Source organism: Ornithorhynchus anatinus, chromosome 11 (assembly GCF_004115215.2).
Source record: "Ornithorhynchus anatinus isolate Pmale09 chromosome 11, mOrnAna1.pri.v4, whole genome shotgun sequence".
Lineage (NCBI taxonomy): Eukaryota > Metazoa > Chordata > Mammalia > Monotremata > Ornithorhynchidae > Ornithorhynchus > Ornithorhynchus anatinus.
Window position 1 is genome coordinate 16,424,253 of NC_041738.1, and position 16,081 is coordinate 16,440,333.

A 16,081-nucleotide genomic window follows, 5' to 3' on the forward strand; every position below is an offset into this window, starting at 1 on the left:
CAGACAACAAAACAAAAGTAGATAGACATTAAAAGCACCAAAATAAATAGAATTATAGATACATATACAACATTAATAAAATGAATAGAATAATAAATATGTAAAAATATACACCAGCATTATGGGGCAGGGAAGGGGGCAGAGCAGAGGGAGTGAGTAGGGGCGATGGGGAGGGGAGAAGGAGCAGAGGAAAAGGGAGGGCTCAGTCTGGGAAGGCCTCCTGGAGGAGGTGAGCGCTCAGTAGGGCTTTAAAGGGGGGAAGAGAGCTAGTTTGGCGGATGTGAGGAGGGAGGGCATTCCAGGCCTGAGGTAGGACGTGGGCCAGGGGTCGAAAGCAGGACAGGCCAGAATGAGGCACAGTGAGGAGGTCTGCAGCAGAGGAATGGAGTGTGCAGAGTGGGCTGAAGAAGGAGAGAAGGGAGGTGAAGGAGGAGGAGGCAAGGTGATGGAAAGCTTTCTGAATACATCTGTAATTTATTAATTTATATTAATTTCATCTCCTCCTCTAAGACTCTGAGCTCACTGTGGGCAGAAATGTGTCTGTTGTTATACTGTACTCTCGCAAGTGCTTAGTACAGTGCTTTGCATACAGTAGAGAAGCAGCATGGCTCAGTGGAAGGAGCACGGGCTTGGGAGTCAGAGGTCATGGGTTCGAAATCCGGATCTGCCACTTGTCAACAGTGTGACTGTGGCAAGTCACTTAACTTTTCTGTGCTTCAGTTACCTCATCTGTAAAATGGGGATTAAGACTGTGGGCCTCACATGGGACAATCTGACTACCCTGTAAATCTACTCCAGCACTTAGAACAGTGCTCTGCACATAGTAAGCGCTTAACAAGTACCAACATTATTATTAAGTGCTCAATAAATACAACTGAATGTAAAAAACCTTCATTAGGCTGATGATACTACTCTACTGGTGGAAAGTGAAGAAGATTTGAAGGGCTTATTATTAAAAGCTAAGGAACAGGGCAAAAACATGGCCCTGCATTTGAATGTCAAGACAACAAAAATCATGACAACTGGACTTTTTAACACATTTGTAGGGGATGGAGAGAAGATTGAGAGTTGACAATTTTTTTTCTCCCGGGATCGATAATAAAGGAACTAGTAGTCGAGAAATACGCCGAAGATTAATATTAGGGAGATGTGTTATGAAGACCCTGGGAAAAATTGTGAAATGAACTAATGTAACAATTGCCTCAAAAATACAAATTATCAATTCTTTGGTGTTTCCAGTGGCAGTGTATGGATTCGAAAGCTGGACAGTGAAAAAACAGGATAGAAACAGCATTGATTCTTTCAAAATGTTGTATTGGAGAAGTTTTTGTGACTACCCTGAACTGCCCGAAAAACAAACAAATGCGTTTTGGAACAAATTAAACTAGTGTGGTCTTTGGAAGGCCAAATGACTCGACTTCAATTAGCATATTTTGGACATATCATCAGGAGGACTAATTCCCTGGAGAAGACACTAATGCTTGGAAAAGTCCAGGGAAAGCGTGGAAAGAGGCAGACCAGCAGCTAGATGGATAGGAACCAAAACCATAAGGAAGGACCATAAGCAAGGTCACAGATTATGGCAGATGATAGCAGGTTCTGGAGGAAAAACGTCCAAAGAGTCGCTATGAATCGGAAACAAGTCAACAGTATTTGATAATAGTAGATTATTTAACAGCCTCCTCACTGACTTCCCTGCCTCCAACCAGTCTCTCCCCTCTCCAGTGCATACTTCACTCTATATTCTGGATCATTTTTCTAAAATGTTATTTTGCATATTTCTCCACACTCCTCAGAAACTTTTGATGGTGGCCCATTCCTCTTCACATGAAGCAGAAACACCTGACAAATGACTTTGAGGAACTCAATCAGCTCTCTCCCCCTACAGTTCTCCATCTCTCCCTTGTGCTTTGACCCTTCCCCCACCTAGAGTTCCCTCCCTCCCCTTTAAATCCACCATTCATTCATTCAATTGTATTTATTGAGTCCTTACTGTATGCAGAGCACTGTACTAAGCGCTTGGAAAGTACAATTTGGCACCTTTCCTTTCCTAAAGCTCATCTCCTCCAGGAGGCCTTTCCTGATTAATTTTTCTTCTCCTCTGTGACCAGAAGCAATCACTACCTCAGCACTTTTGCACCCCTTCTCGTGTATGCCCTCATAACCACCTGTAGCTCTTTGATGCAGAATCAACTTCCATGTTCTACTACTTAAACACTTAATCTTCTCATCTTTCCATTCTCTTCTTTCTCCCATTCCTAATTTCCTCACAGTGCCTCCCTGCCGTGATCTTCTTTCAGGAGCCCAGTCCTGCCCCAACAGCTGTTTGTCCCTACCAGCCTCTGCCGTCCTGCCTCTCCCATTTTATTCCATCCTTCCATCCCAGGGCCACGGGCCTGGAGTTGAGCATGGGAGGCATCACTTAGATTCTCTTCAGGTTGGCCCCTTGCCATTCCATGTTCTCTACTGGCGGGGCAAGGCTCCCCACCCATGCACCTGTGGGGACGATCGGGGTCTTTCTCTAGGCCTCAGCCTGCCTCACACATCCGACTCCCAGTGTGACACCCTCTCACCATCAGTTCCTGAGAGGACATTGCTCTGTTATAAAACATTTTTATTCCTACCCCTGGAAAAGGTCACAACCCCAGCCACACTCTACAAACAAAAAAGTGTCCCTTGTTGTGCCGTCAGCTGTTTTTGATCGGACTCCTTGTCTCTCAACCCGCTTCTGCTCTAAAAGAGTCACTGCTTCCTTAAGGGCAGTGTGCCACGTTGGTCTCTATGTGGCACCTACTTGCCAGTTTTCAGGAGGGATACGGCCCCTCCGGAGGCTTTTGTTTTGTTTCCCAGTGTCCTCATCATCTTCTAAGGTGCCAGCAGAGTAGTCCTCACCTCTTTCAATGCCTCCCGCGGGACACTGGAGTTTGGAGTCCAGGAGCCACCCTATGGACTGCCCCTTCTGGGAATTCTCCTCGCCCTCCTCTTGGAAATGTCCTCGGGACGAATAGAGGGGAATATTGTACATTTCAAGCAGTGCTCTGCACATTGCAGGCGTTCAATAAATACTACTGAATGAATCTTCTCCCTCCTCCCACGAGAGGAAGGTACCATTAAGGTCCCTAAAACATCTTCTGCATGGCCCCAAGCGGATCCCGCATTGAAAGCGATTTTAAAGAAATGGAACGGCTTCACAGGTCTGGGGAAAGTACGCTCCTTCCCCAGGGGTGGCCTCGACCAGCCCCATCCCCTCCTCTTCCCGCGTTCTAAATGGTCGCTCCCGCTCGGGGCTGTTCTGTTGTGCAGCCGTCGCCAAGGAGCTCCGAGTTAGGGCGTTTGCGTAGCAGAGCGCCGTCAGGCGGGAGGAGAGGCGGAGCCGGGCGCAGCGGCGTTTCGAGAATAGCGCCCGCGGCGTTACGGGCGTTGTCGGAGGAGGACAGCGGGGAGGGGCTGTGCAGTGCGGTGCAGTGGCCTGCGGTGCCCGGGGCCACCGGAGCCGCGGCAGGTGACTTCTATGGGGGTGGAGGGAAACGGTTACCGGAGAGAGACGGGGATTCGTGGCCCCTCGGCGGATCCCGGGAGGAGGAAAGGGCAGGGAAGGGAGAGCAGGTCAGTTGCTTGGAGACCCTCTTCCTCTTGAAATCTTGCTAAATCTACCCCTCCCTTCGAGCAAGGAGGTTGCCACTGGTCTGAAGGCAGCGTGGAGCACAGGATGCCCGCCATTCGAGCATCCTGTTGCCATCTGGGGCTCTGAAATCAACCTGGGGGCCCACCGTTTCTCTTGGTATTTTTTCTTATAGAGACCCCTCGACGTACACACCATAAAGAGAAGGGTGGAAGGTATTAAACTGGAAGACCATCCTCACCCAACCAACTGCAAAATATCATCCTGTTGTTCATCAGAGTTTCTCAGTTTCCCTCTGTGCCTTTCGCGAGGGGAGCGGCCTCCTGGAGGTTTCTCCCCGCCCCACGGGGCTCAACTGGTGACCACTCTTCAAGCTGAGGGTTTCCATCCCCAACCCGGCATCATCTCCCTTCCCCCCACCTCCAGCCCCAGGCTCCAGATAATAATTACTATCAAGGTGTTTCGTAAACGCTTACTGTGTGCCAAATCCTGTGCTAAGCGCTGGGGTAGGTACAAGAGAATCAGGTTGATTGCAGACCCCACCCCAGACTGGGGCTAAGGGTGAAGGAGAACAGGTATTGAGTTTCTGTTTTTCAGATGTGGAAACTGAGACCCAGAGAAGTTAAGTGACTCACCTAAGATCACATGGCAAGCAAATGGTGGAGGCGGGATTTGAACCCAGGGCTTCCGTCTCCCAGGCCTGTGGTCTTCCCACCAGGCTCCGCTGCTTCTCAAAGTCTGGCCACTTCACTAAGCCTCCCCTCCTCTTGAGACATGTAGGAGATCATCTTCCTCTTGAAATCTTGCTAAACCTACCCCTCCCTTCGAGCAAAGAGGTTTCCATTGGTCTGAAGGCAGAGTGGAGCACAGGATGCCTGCCATTCGGGCCATCCTGCTTCCTCTGGAAGACACTTCGTTGCCACCTGGGGCTCAGAAATAAACCTGGAGGTCCCACGGTTTCCCTTGGTATTTTTTCCACTCTTACAGAGACCCCTCGACCTACACACCATAAAGACAGGGGTTGAAGGTATTAAACTGGAGGACCATCCTCACCCTACCAACTGCAAAATATCATCCTGTTGTTTATCAAAGTTTCTCAATTTACCTCTGTGCCCCTAAGCTTTTTCAGAAGAAGAGGATTAAAGACCTTGACTCCTCCTCTCCCTTTTTCCTGCACTAAGCTCCATTTACCTGTCACTGATCAACTAAATTTTAAAGGGAATCTCAGTGAGGAAACAATGTTTACAATCTTTTCTCACCTTAGTAGCTACTCACTCCAACAAGCTCGATGCAATCATTCTTACTTAAGGACATAAGAAACTAAAGGGGGCAGAAATAAACCTAATGAATATGAATTACTTTAAAGTCATATTTTGTAGAAACCAGTTATAATAGCCCGAGCATTCTGAGTTGCTATTTACACTTTGTGGAATATCTAATCTGTTTAGTACTCTGAAAAGACAAATGCAGTTAAAGATTTTAACTTTTTCCGTAAGGGTAATCCTGCCTCTGTGTAAAAATAAAATTTGGGTGAGAGTAAAATGGTATTTTGAAATTAAAAACTGGATCCAAGAAATGTATTTTAGAACTCTTGAAAACTAAGGAATTACAGTACCTTCCAACAGTGTTCTCTCAGAATACCAAAGACAGCCGTTCCCGTTCTTGTGTGTATAAACACATGTAAGCAGTGCCTTCTGTTCTCAGTACTGTACTTTCAAGGAGCTCCCTATGCTTTATAAACATTGGCAATAAAGTCAGCACTCATCTACAGAACAGCTCTGTGATTTAAGAAAAGCTGCAGTTTAATTACGGTTTATAATTGAGTTAAAAAGAATGACAAGGAAAAAAACTCAGGAAATGTCATCCAGCAGTTTATTGACAGAAAGGTGGTTGCAGTGATCAGCCCAGGAAGGAAGAGATTACTGGGCAAGAAGGGAGGAGACACTGGGAGGGAGGGAAGAGGAAAAACACCACGAAAAGACAACAGCATTCTTCATCAGTTCTGTAGGCCCTCTGTTTAGGTCTTTTCCCAGGTTAGGTGGTTTGCAAAATAAATTGCATTTGCTTTGGTATTTATTTGGTGCTTAAAGTGTGCAGAGCAGGTGTCTTAAAATTGAACATAGGCAAGTAAAGTGTCTGGCTCAAAAACACAGGAAAGCCGGTGTTTCCCTGTCCAGTGTTTTATGTGTAAAACCAAACTACCTCTCTTCCTTTCTCCCTCCTCAGTGTTCTGAAACATTGATCCTGTGTCTCTTTGCCATAGCAAACAGCGACCTGGTACTCCATGCAGACAAAACAACGGACAGTAGCTTATTTGTATTTGTTGTTCAGGGTGTTTGAAGTGAAATCATTAAAGGACTGCCATAATTAACAATTTGGTTTTGTCCTGATTTATTTATAATAACCCCTTGGAAGCTTGAATCTGCTTCCAAGCAGCATTCAGGCTCCCTTTATAAATTGCATGCACTTGTTTGATACTCAGATTGATTACAAGCACTACATCAGGGTGTTACACTTTTGTGGAGGGAAAACAATAGTTTTTCAAACAGACAAAAAATTAAAACCTCCATATAATATAACAGGAGTGTATTCATTGTTTCAGTTTTTGATTAAGACTTGTAAATGGCTTTTGTTTGACAAGGATGAGCAGAAATATTGTTTTTTTTCCAGGTGCTGGCTGTAACAGCAGCCTTAAATATTAAATTGGTTCCCTTCGTCAGCAGCGTCACCACTTCAAGACATTTGCAGCATGAGTAATACTAAATTGATTCCAAGACTCCCCATTCGACCCCCTGTCCCTGACAGCAATTTAAAAACTCCACTGGAAAGCCCATCTTTCAAAATGGGCGACTTTCACCAAAATCTGCAAGGCTTTGTAGAATCTGATTCAGAAAGCCTTGAACAAGGAAGAAGACACCAGATAGATTTCCAGAAAAGGAACTTGGATGATGAAGACCTGCTGAGGGAAACTTTTGAAGAGCTAGAGCGGGACAGCTTAGAGAAAAGCAGTCCAGAAGGAGAAAGTTGGAGTGATTCAGAAGAGTCAGAATCAGAAACAGAAAGTTTCAAAGCTCATGAGATGTCCAGCAGAAGAGATCTCAGTCCCGAAGGCAGCGATGAAAAAAGAAGGTAGGAATAGAAACCAATAATGCATTCTGCAGGTTACTGTATGATGACTTTGTAATGCATTCTGCAGGTTACTGTATGATGACTTTTTGTGAAGTCCCTTTTAACCCAGTAGTCCAAGGGATATCAGACCCAGGGGGGACAGACAGGTACTAACAGAGATTCCCAGGCCTCCCTTGCAGAGTCTTTGGAGTCCAAAAAGCACTTTGCAGTCACCTGGGTAAAGGTGGGGCGGGGCAGGGCTTCATAACTCTGGCAAAAAAAAACAACTGGAGCCCAACCCTTAGTGGGTGCTCTTCTCCTTCTTGGCTTCAGGACACGTAACTGCTGTAGAAATCAGGGAAGTTGTGAGTGAATGCTCTCATCTCTCCAACCCTCCTTCCCTACCTCTTTTCCCTTCTTTTCCCCTGCCCACAGAGTGGCCAAAGATGTGCACGTGGGGATGGGAAGAGATCAAACTCATTCTTTTAATCCTCCCAGTATTCCCAGGAAGTTCATTTGAGGGTCTGCTGATCTCTCATTAAAGATAGGGAGAGCTGAGATCCTGAGTGATTTAATCCACTTCCAAGAAGCCAGCTTCTCCCCATGACATAAATTCCTCTTTGGTCAAAACCACGCATTTAGGGAGGTGAATAATTAAATCTTTGTCATTGGGAAGGAACCTTTAATTAACTGCCAGTCAGTGATGAGCTGGGTTGGACTCTCGGTCTCATGAGCCTTTCACTAATCACAGTGTTCTTTAGATTAATTTGTTTGGAAAATGAAGCTGTCGTCCTCCATTGCAGGCTCATGTTCAATCCTTAATAGCTGATATGTAGCTGATACATTTAGTATTATAACAGAGCCACTGCCCCCGCCTCCAGTCCCTTTCAGCAAAACAAACCAGAGAATTGAAGCTGGTATGCAGGGCATTCCATTAAAGAGGTCCATGCTGTGGAGGCATTAAATTGAGTTAAACTGCTAAACTCATGTCCCTCCCCCCTCCCTACACAAACCCTAGATTGTAAAAGCCTTGAGGGCAGGGATCGTGTCCATCAACTTTATTCTACTTTCCAACTACTGGAGTGCAAATTCATCACACATCCTAAAGTTGGAAGAGATTTTATTTTGTCCAGTGCTAGGAACTGTAGTTCAAATGACTGAACCCAAGCTCTAATTTTGCCTTGTTCCCACAAGAAGCAGCTTTAAAAGCAGCTTGATAAGCCTTTTGAGTCTTACTCTGACATTTTGATGTTACTAGAATCTCCTTAAGGCAATTACTATCCTGTAGCACCCATAGTCAGTCCACAAGTCAGTGAGCAGGGGGGATTAGGGCAAAACCTTTTATAGATGGAAATAGAAGCAGCTGGACTGCATGAGGCAAGAGTAGACTAAGATATTCCCATGTGATGATACTTAAACCAACTTCAGGACTAGTCTTGTAACATTGTGGTTAACAAAGGGAGAGATCAGTGTGATTTGATCTAACGTTTGCCATCCTGGAGGCTCTGAAAACCCTAGAGGAAAAAAATTAGAGAACAAGAACAGTGCTGTGTTTGTGGTTGTTATCGTGCTCCTTGTGGTCTCTGAGGAACCACTTTATTTCATAGTTTGAGTTCAGTACTCAAGTCCAAAATAAGTTGAACTGAGATGCAGATGTCAGAGTTAATGCATTTGGGAAATTAAAAATAGCCTACTGAAAATCAGTAATATTTTAGTGCTTACTGTATGCAGGCACTGTACCAGGCAACTTGGGAGAATACAGTATAACTGAGTGGGTAGGACATGTTCCCTGCCCACAAGGAGTTTATAAGAGTAAGATGTTGAGCATGTTTGTCTCGGTCAGCCAACACGTTGTGTCGAAACCAAAAGCTGGGAGGGAAGGAACAGAGAAGTTAGAATTCAGCTGAGTCCTGTGACATATTCACTGTTGTCTTCAGGAACAACCTTACAGGATACGAAATTTCGGAGGGTACTACCAGATATAGGGCAGCAAAAATAGGGGATTATCCATAACCTCCACTCTGGATTGAGAAATGGAGAGTGTCCCAAGTCAGCATGAGGTGGAGCGCTGTGACCACATTTCATGGCCAAAAGATGCCATAATTTTGGTTTCTTTAGGCTATCGTGGTTTCCAGTGGCCTTGTTAGCCCATGCCCTTTCCTCCACATACAGGGGTCAGCAAACTTCTAGAGATCTAGTTTGTACCCTATTTCCCAAGCACAGTCCACATGCCTCCATTGCTAAGGTTTCAGGCCACCCTTTTCAGATGACTATTGGCTCCTGAATGTCAAATCTGTGATCATCTAGAAGCTGCTAACTCAGAGAAGAGCCTGCATTTTGAAGCTACATTTGTGATGAGCATCCAGGCGGTCACAACTTGTGTTTGATTTAAGCATTGACATACATCCCCTGAGCAGGCGTAATGCCATCCTAACAGATGACTGCTCTTGGAGGCAAGCAGAACTCTGTGTGTGTGCATGACATGGCTCTATTAAGGGCTGAATTCCAAGCCAGAAGTGTGAAAATCTGCACAGGTTCCCAAGCATTTCTGCCTGCCGATTAACTTTAGCCCTATTCTAGCTCACTCTGATTCTGGTAGATTCCACATCAGTAAATTCCGTCATCAGTTGGACAGAAATATAGTCCATCTTTGGCAATTGAGAGGTAAATTTAAGGCGATAGATGATAGTTTGGCTCGAGAGGTAATTTCAGACTGGCTTTTACTTTTATTATTTAATGACTCATGAATTGTAGAATGAAATGTAGATTAGATGGGACACTTAGATTAGCAGGGATGTTGACTGATTGGATTTTAATTGAAATGTTTTTAATTGCCCACTGTGTTCCATCACTGCACAACTAATTGTGGGTGTTTGAATATGTGCGAGTGACAATCTCTTCCATATCATGCATCAGCTGAAATCACCCTTTTCTCTACTTGCAGTGCCCGGCACTATGGTCAGTTCTGTCTCTTGGTATCACAGTCTTCTTGAAACGGGTCCTCCAAAAAATCTCACCATTCCTGCTTGCTGCCTGCCAGGTTGATATGTAGTGTTACAGCAGTCCATGACTCTGCCGTGTCATCTCAAGATGGACTTAATTGATTTTTTTAAATTTTAGGTTGTGCTATTTGTGGTCTATACCACTCCAACTTCTTGTGGTGTAAGTGATCATCCCCTCTCTCCCCACCACTAAATTAGCAAACCCCAGAAGCTCCGGGGAAAGAACCAACCAGTGGAATGGTAATAAAGATCTCTCTCCAGGTGAAAAGGCCGAAGCCATAATGGAGAAGTAAAAAGAACTCCTATGCCCAGGTTCCTTCATCTCTTTTATCAAGGGAGGGCCTAGCAAATTTGCAACTTCAAAACAAAGACCATGAAAAGTTTCAGTGAATCCGAGAGGGAGTCCATCTCCGCAAAGCCATCTAGTCCATCAAAGGCAGGATGCACCCTGGAAGACATTTCAGCCTTCAGATATCATACTATATCTGGATGTCTGCCTGATGGCTAGCGGTCAGTTTCTTCATCTGAATGTTGTGGACAGTTGAGATCAATAGCATCTTAACATTGAAGTTATTTACCATATCATGTATTTTCATTAAGGTAGGGCTGCACTCACATTTATCTGGATAAATCAGTCCTCCATAAACAATGACTTATTTTGCAAATTGTCACATAATAATAATAATAATGTTGGTATTTGTTAAGTGCTTACTATGTGCAGAGCACTGTTCTAAGCGCTGGAGTAGATATAGGGTAATCAGCTTGTCCCACATGAGGCTCACAGTTTTAATTCCCATTTTACAGATGAGGTCACTGAGGCACAGAGAAGTTAAGTGACTTGCCCACAGTCACACAGCGGACAAGTGGCAGAGCCGGGATTAGAACCCGTGACCTCTGACTCCCAAGCCTGTGCTCTTTCCATGGAGCCACGCTGCTTCACATGTTGACCTGACCTAAGGGATCCCTAGAAACTAGTCTTCCCAGCAGTCACTGAAGACACTGTGGTAGGAAAATGGTTCTTCTGGCACGAACCAATTTCCACACCTACACCTTCTTTCTCCTGAGCCCATTCTCTCCAAAGAGCCCCTCTTATTAAATCTAAAAGACTTTACACCCTCCTTATTCATTCATTCAATAGTCTTTATTGAGTGCTTACTATGTGCAGAGCACTGTACTAAGCGCTTGGAATGTACAAATCGGTAACGGATAGAGACAGTCCCTGCCCTTTGATGGGCTTACAGTCTAATCGGGGGAGATGGTTCTACCACTCAGCTTCCCTTGATAAAACTGTCTCAGATTCTTTCTCCAGCTCTTCCATCTGCCTCCCACTCTTTAACTGTGGGTATCCTTCAGGGCTCTGTGTTGGGTTCTCACCTCTTCTTCATCTACACTCTGCTCCCACAGCTTTAACTTCCACCCCCTCACCTCTCTCCTATTCTGCACTCTCTCATTGCCCCCAAGACATTGATACTTGGATTTCCCACCAGCACCTCAAGATAAATATGTCCAGAATGGAATTCCTCATCTTCACTCCAAATCCTTTCTCCACATACCTTTCCCATCCCTGTTAATATAATAATAACAATAATAATAATAATGATGGTATTTGTTAAGTGCTTACTATGTGCAAAGCACTGTTCTAAGCGCTGGGGTAGATACAAAGTCATCAGGTTGTTTCACGTGGGACTCATGGTCTTAATCCCCATTTTACAGATGAGATAACTGAGGCACAGAGAAATTAAGTGACTTGCCCACAGTCACACAGCTGACAAGTGGCAGAGCTGCTATTCGAACCCATGACCTCTGATTCCCAAGCCCGTGCTCTTTCCACTGAGCCACACTGCTTCTCAATACCAATCCTCCCTGCCTCTCAAACCCAAAACCTTGGCATTATCCCTGACTCTTCCTGCTCTTTCAATTCCTGTATATTAAGTCTGTCACCAAATCCTGATGGTTCTTCTGCCTCAACATTCCTAGAATCTGCCCTTTCCTTTCTATCCGTATGGCTATCATGTTGTTCCATATGCTTAACGTATCCCATCTCTACTTCTTTATCAATCACCTCCCTGACCTCTGTGCTCTCTCTCCCCCCTCTCCACATCTGCTGCCAAGATCATTCTTCTAAAATACCCTTCTGCCTTTTTTTTCCCCGGGGTACTTGTTAAGTATTTACTAAGTGCTGGAGTCGAAACAAGATAATCAGGATGGATACAGTCCCTGTCCTGCATGGGGTTCACAGTCTAAATAGGAAGGAATGATAATGGTACTTAAGTGCTTACAATGTGCCGGACACTGTACTAAGTTTTGGGGTAGTTAATCAGTTTGGACACAGTCCTGGCCTCACAGTCAAAGTAGGAGGAGTAGGATTGGATCCCCATTTTACGGTTCATTTGTTTTGATCATTCTAGGTATAATTATTTTTATAATAATAATTGTGGTGTTTAAGTGTTTACTATGTGCCAAGCACTGTACTAAGCCCCGGGGTAGATTGAAGATAATTAGTTTCCATGCAGGGCTCACAGTTTAAATAGGAGAGAGAACAGTTATTGAATCCTCATTTTATAGATGAGGGAACTGAGATCTAGAAAAGTTAAGTGATTTAAAAAAAAAAAAATGTTGGTATTTGTTAAGCGCTTACTATGTGCAGAGCACTGTTCTAAGCGCTGGGGTAGACACAGGGGAATCAGGTTGTCCCACGTGGGGCTCACAGTCTTCATCCCCATTTTACAGATGAAGGAACTGAGGCACAGAGAAGTTAAGTGACTTGCCCACAGTCACACAGCCGACAAGCGGCAGAGCTGGGATTCGAACTCACGAGCCCTGACTCCAAAGCCCGTGCTCTTTCCACTGCGCCACACCCAAGGTCACACAGCAAGCAAGTGGTGGAGCTGGGGGTAGAACCCCGGGAGTCTTCTTATCTTCTCACTCCCCCAAAACCTCCAATAATTACCTGTTGGATCCTCTTCACATTGGCTTCAAGGCACTCATTCAGCTCTCTCCCCCAACCTCTCCACTCTCTTCTCCCACTACACCCCTGCTCAGCCACTTGGTTCCTCTCCATGGAACCTTCTCAGCATGCTTTGTTCTCCCTTCTCCTGCCACCAACCTCTCACTGACATCCCTACCCTTTACTCCCTCCCCCTTCTAATCTGACACTGTTCTCCATCAGTCCATCAGTAGTATTTTTTGAGTGTTTCTGAACTTTACCTCCGCATTCAGCATTCATGTATGTCTGCTCAGTTCATTCATTTTGATCATTCTAGGTGCAATTATTTTATAATAATAATTGTCATATTTCTTAGGTGTTTGCTATGTGCCAAGCATTGTACTAAGCACTAGGGTAGATTCAAAATAATCAGAGAAGCAGCGTGGCTCAGTGGAAAGAGCACGGGCTTTGGAGTCAGAGGTCATGGGTTCAAATCCCGGCTCAGCCACTTGTCAGCTGTGTGACTTTGGGCAAGTCACTTAACTTCTCGGTGCCTCAGTTACCTCATCTGTAAAATGGGGATTAAGACTGTGAGCCCCACGTGGGACAACCTGATTCCCCTGTGTCTACCCTAGTGCTTAGAACAGTGCTTGGCACATAGTAAGCACTTAACAAATACCAACATTATTATTATTATTAGGTTCCATGTGGGGCTCACAGTTTAAATAAGGAGATAGAAGAGATGAAGGAACAGAGAAGTTAAGTGACTTGCCCAAGGTCACACAGTGAGCAGGTGGCAGAGCTGGGTCTAGAACTAAGGTCCTCTGACTCCCAGGCCTGTGCTCTTTCCACTAGGTCACACTGCCTCCCTGGCAACCTCTTCCCTTCTTCTCCCCATCAAAGTGTAAACTTCTTATGGGAAGATGCCATTTTGTTTTTCTGTTCTTCTAAGCGCCCAATATAGTGCAGTGCACCAAAATCAATGGTGCTACTAATGATGGTATTTGCTAAGCGCTTACTATGTGCCAAGCACTGTTCTAAGCGCTGGGGGGTAGATACAAGGTTGTCCCACGTGGGGCTCACAGTCTTCATCCCCATTTTTACAAATGAGGTAATTGAGGCACAGAGAAGGCAAGTGACTTGCCCAAGGTCACAGAGCAGATAAGTGGCGGAGCTGGGATTAGAACCCATGACCTCTGACTCCCAAGCCTGGGCTCTTTCCCCTACGCCATGTTACTACCATGCCTCATCTTCAAGCCTTTCTGAAATCCCATCTCCTTCAGGAAGCATTTCCCAGTTGATTTCTAGTCTCAATCAGTCGGTAGCATTTATTGAGTGCTTATTAATCTCCCCATTTTATGCCCTTGTAACTGCTGCTTTAGCACTTCCACACATGAAAGCACTTAAGGTACTCACCACCTCCGCCCAAGTAGCATTTAGGTACGTCTTGTTCATACTGTATTACTTTCTCCTCTCTGTAATTGATTTTAGTGCCCCTCTCTCCAACTAGATTCCAAGCTTGCAGAGACAGCATGGCTCCGTGGAAAGAGCACGGGCTTGGGAGTCGGAGGACATGGGTTCTAATCCGGGCTCCGTCACCACTTAACTTCTCTGTGCCTCAGTTACCTCATCTGTAAAATGGGGACTAAAACTGTGAACCCCCAGTGGGACCACCTGATTACCTTGTATCTCCCCCAGCGCTTAGAATGGTGCTTGGCACATAGCTAGCACTTAAATACCATATTAATAATAATAATAACCTTCTTAAGAGCTGAGATCACATCTGCTCTTTCCACTTTATAATCCCAAGTACTGATGACCTCATGTTGCACTCACTAATTATTTTGGATTGCAAGATGGACACTGTAGCTGTTATTGACCACAGTTCACCCACCTGAGGATGATTTGGCTTTTCAACCAGGTAATCCTTGGGTGGCAGGCAGAGTGATAGTTTTCATTGCTTCAGATTCCAGGTGGCCCAAAGTGCCTCTCTAATTTTCATCATGTAAACAATAAACATGGAGCTGTAAATAAGCAGGTTTCTCCAGATACGAGGTAGAAATAGTGAATGTTACACCAAAAATTTAAAAAGCTCTTCTTTTAGTAGAGCTTCAAATTTCCATTTGCAGCTGGTGTCAGAGTTACTATACACATGTTACTTTGCCTTTGTTCTCAGGTTGTAACTATATAGGCAAAAGGGAGACAGGAATACAGGTATTTCCTATTGAGGAAACATTGTGTTCTTGCCCAGCTGCTGTCTAGTCTTCAGGACATTAGGCCAGGTGGGACAATAAGTTTTGGCACTGGGAGCTCCTACAAACAGCCAGGGAAAATGAGGGTCGTCATTGCTGTTTTCTGGGTGACAGTCTTTAAGAGGTGTTTCTCCAGATTACATACAGATTCGTCATATTCCTAAAGAAGTTTGTAATCTATGTTTCCATTTTGTTTTCAACCAGAGAGACACCCATCAAAGGGTTTGGAGTGGTAGCTGGATGAGCAGAGTATTCAGAAATCCGCAGGGAACCATTGTCAATTTCCCAGTCCCTTAAAAAAGTGTTAGAAAGTTTACACTTTAAATATTGAATATGCTGTCGTAGGCTTAAAATATTTAATGCCATATAAATTGGGAATAATTGTTCTGTTTAAAAGGATTAAATTAAACCTGAATCAATAATAACATGTGCAGTTTCAATATAACCGCCTACTTAAAATTAAGTGGCAAACAAATAACAGCTAAATGATTGATAGCAATGCTTTTATTCACCTCCTCAATGGGCAAAATGGGCAGTTATTGAATATTTTATTGTGAGTGCAAAGGATGTTAATTGTACTAGAAACATGCTCTAATTTTAGTAATATTTTGACTGAATGTTATGCTGAATATGAGGCTCTTCATTAAATGGAGATTTGATTTTATTTTGTTTGAAGTTATCACAGTAAGTACTCAAATAGAGTCCATTAACTCGAGCAAATATCATGGTGTATGTATATGAGACCCGCCCCCTCTGCATCCATTACTAACCTAGGAATCTGAAGAGGAGCCCCGGCATCTGTTGTCTCATCAGCAACAAAAGTGTTGTGTATGCATTGTGCGAATAACCTTTCCATCAAATGGGGGGTAAAAAGAGGGGTGTCTTTTGTGCGCAGATGATTACTGATGAAGGGGCACTTCACACTCATTTTGTTCCAGTGTGGTGACCTGGCCTGGGTAGTACAATTGAGGCTCTTTGCACGCAATCTCAGCACAATGGAGTTCTTCAGGATCAGATTCTATTATTTCAATCATTAGATTTGTTTCCTGTGGAGTATTGTGGCTTATCCTGCTGATGCTGCTGCGAAAACACCATCATCCTATGTGTTCTAATACGATTTCACCCTTAAAGCAAAATGGACGCCTTACCAAAGTTTTATGGCCGTGCACGC

General features: G+C 44.5%; 1 protein-coding gene across 5 annotated transcripts in view; it reads left to right on the forward strand.

The window, feature by feature from the left end:
* Positions 1-3,421: 3,421 nt before the first annotated feature.
* Positions 3,422-16,081, forward strand: part of JHY (junctional cadherin complex regulator) — a 66,451-nt gene continuing 53,791 nt past the window's right edge. For 4 of the 5 annotated variants that reach the window (XM_029076234.2, XM_039913586.1, XM_029076236.2 and 1 more), the window contains exons 1-2: positions 3,510-3,606; positions 6,293-6,751. In XM_029076234.2, coding sequence (XP_028932067.1) covers positions 6,372-6,751 — 380 coding nt within the window. In that variant the 5' untranslated portion in view covers positions 3,510-3,606; positions 6,293-6,371. The other variant, XM_029076235.2, reaches the window with a different exon arrangement.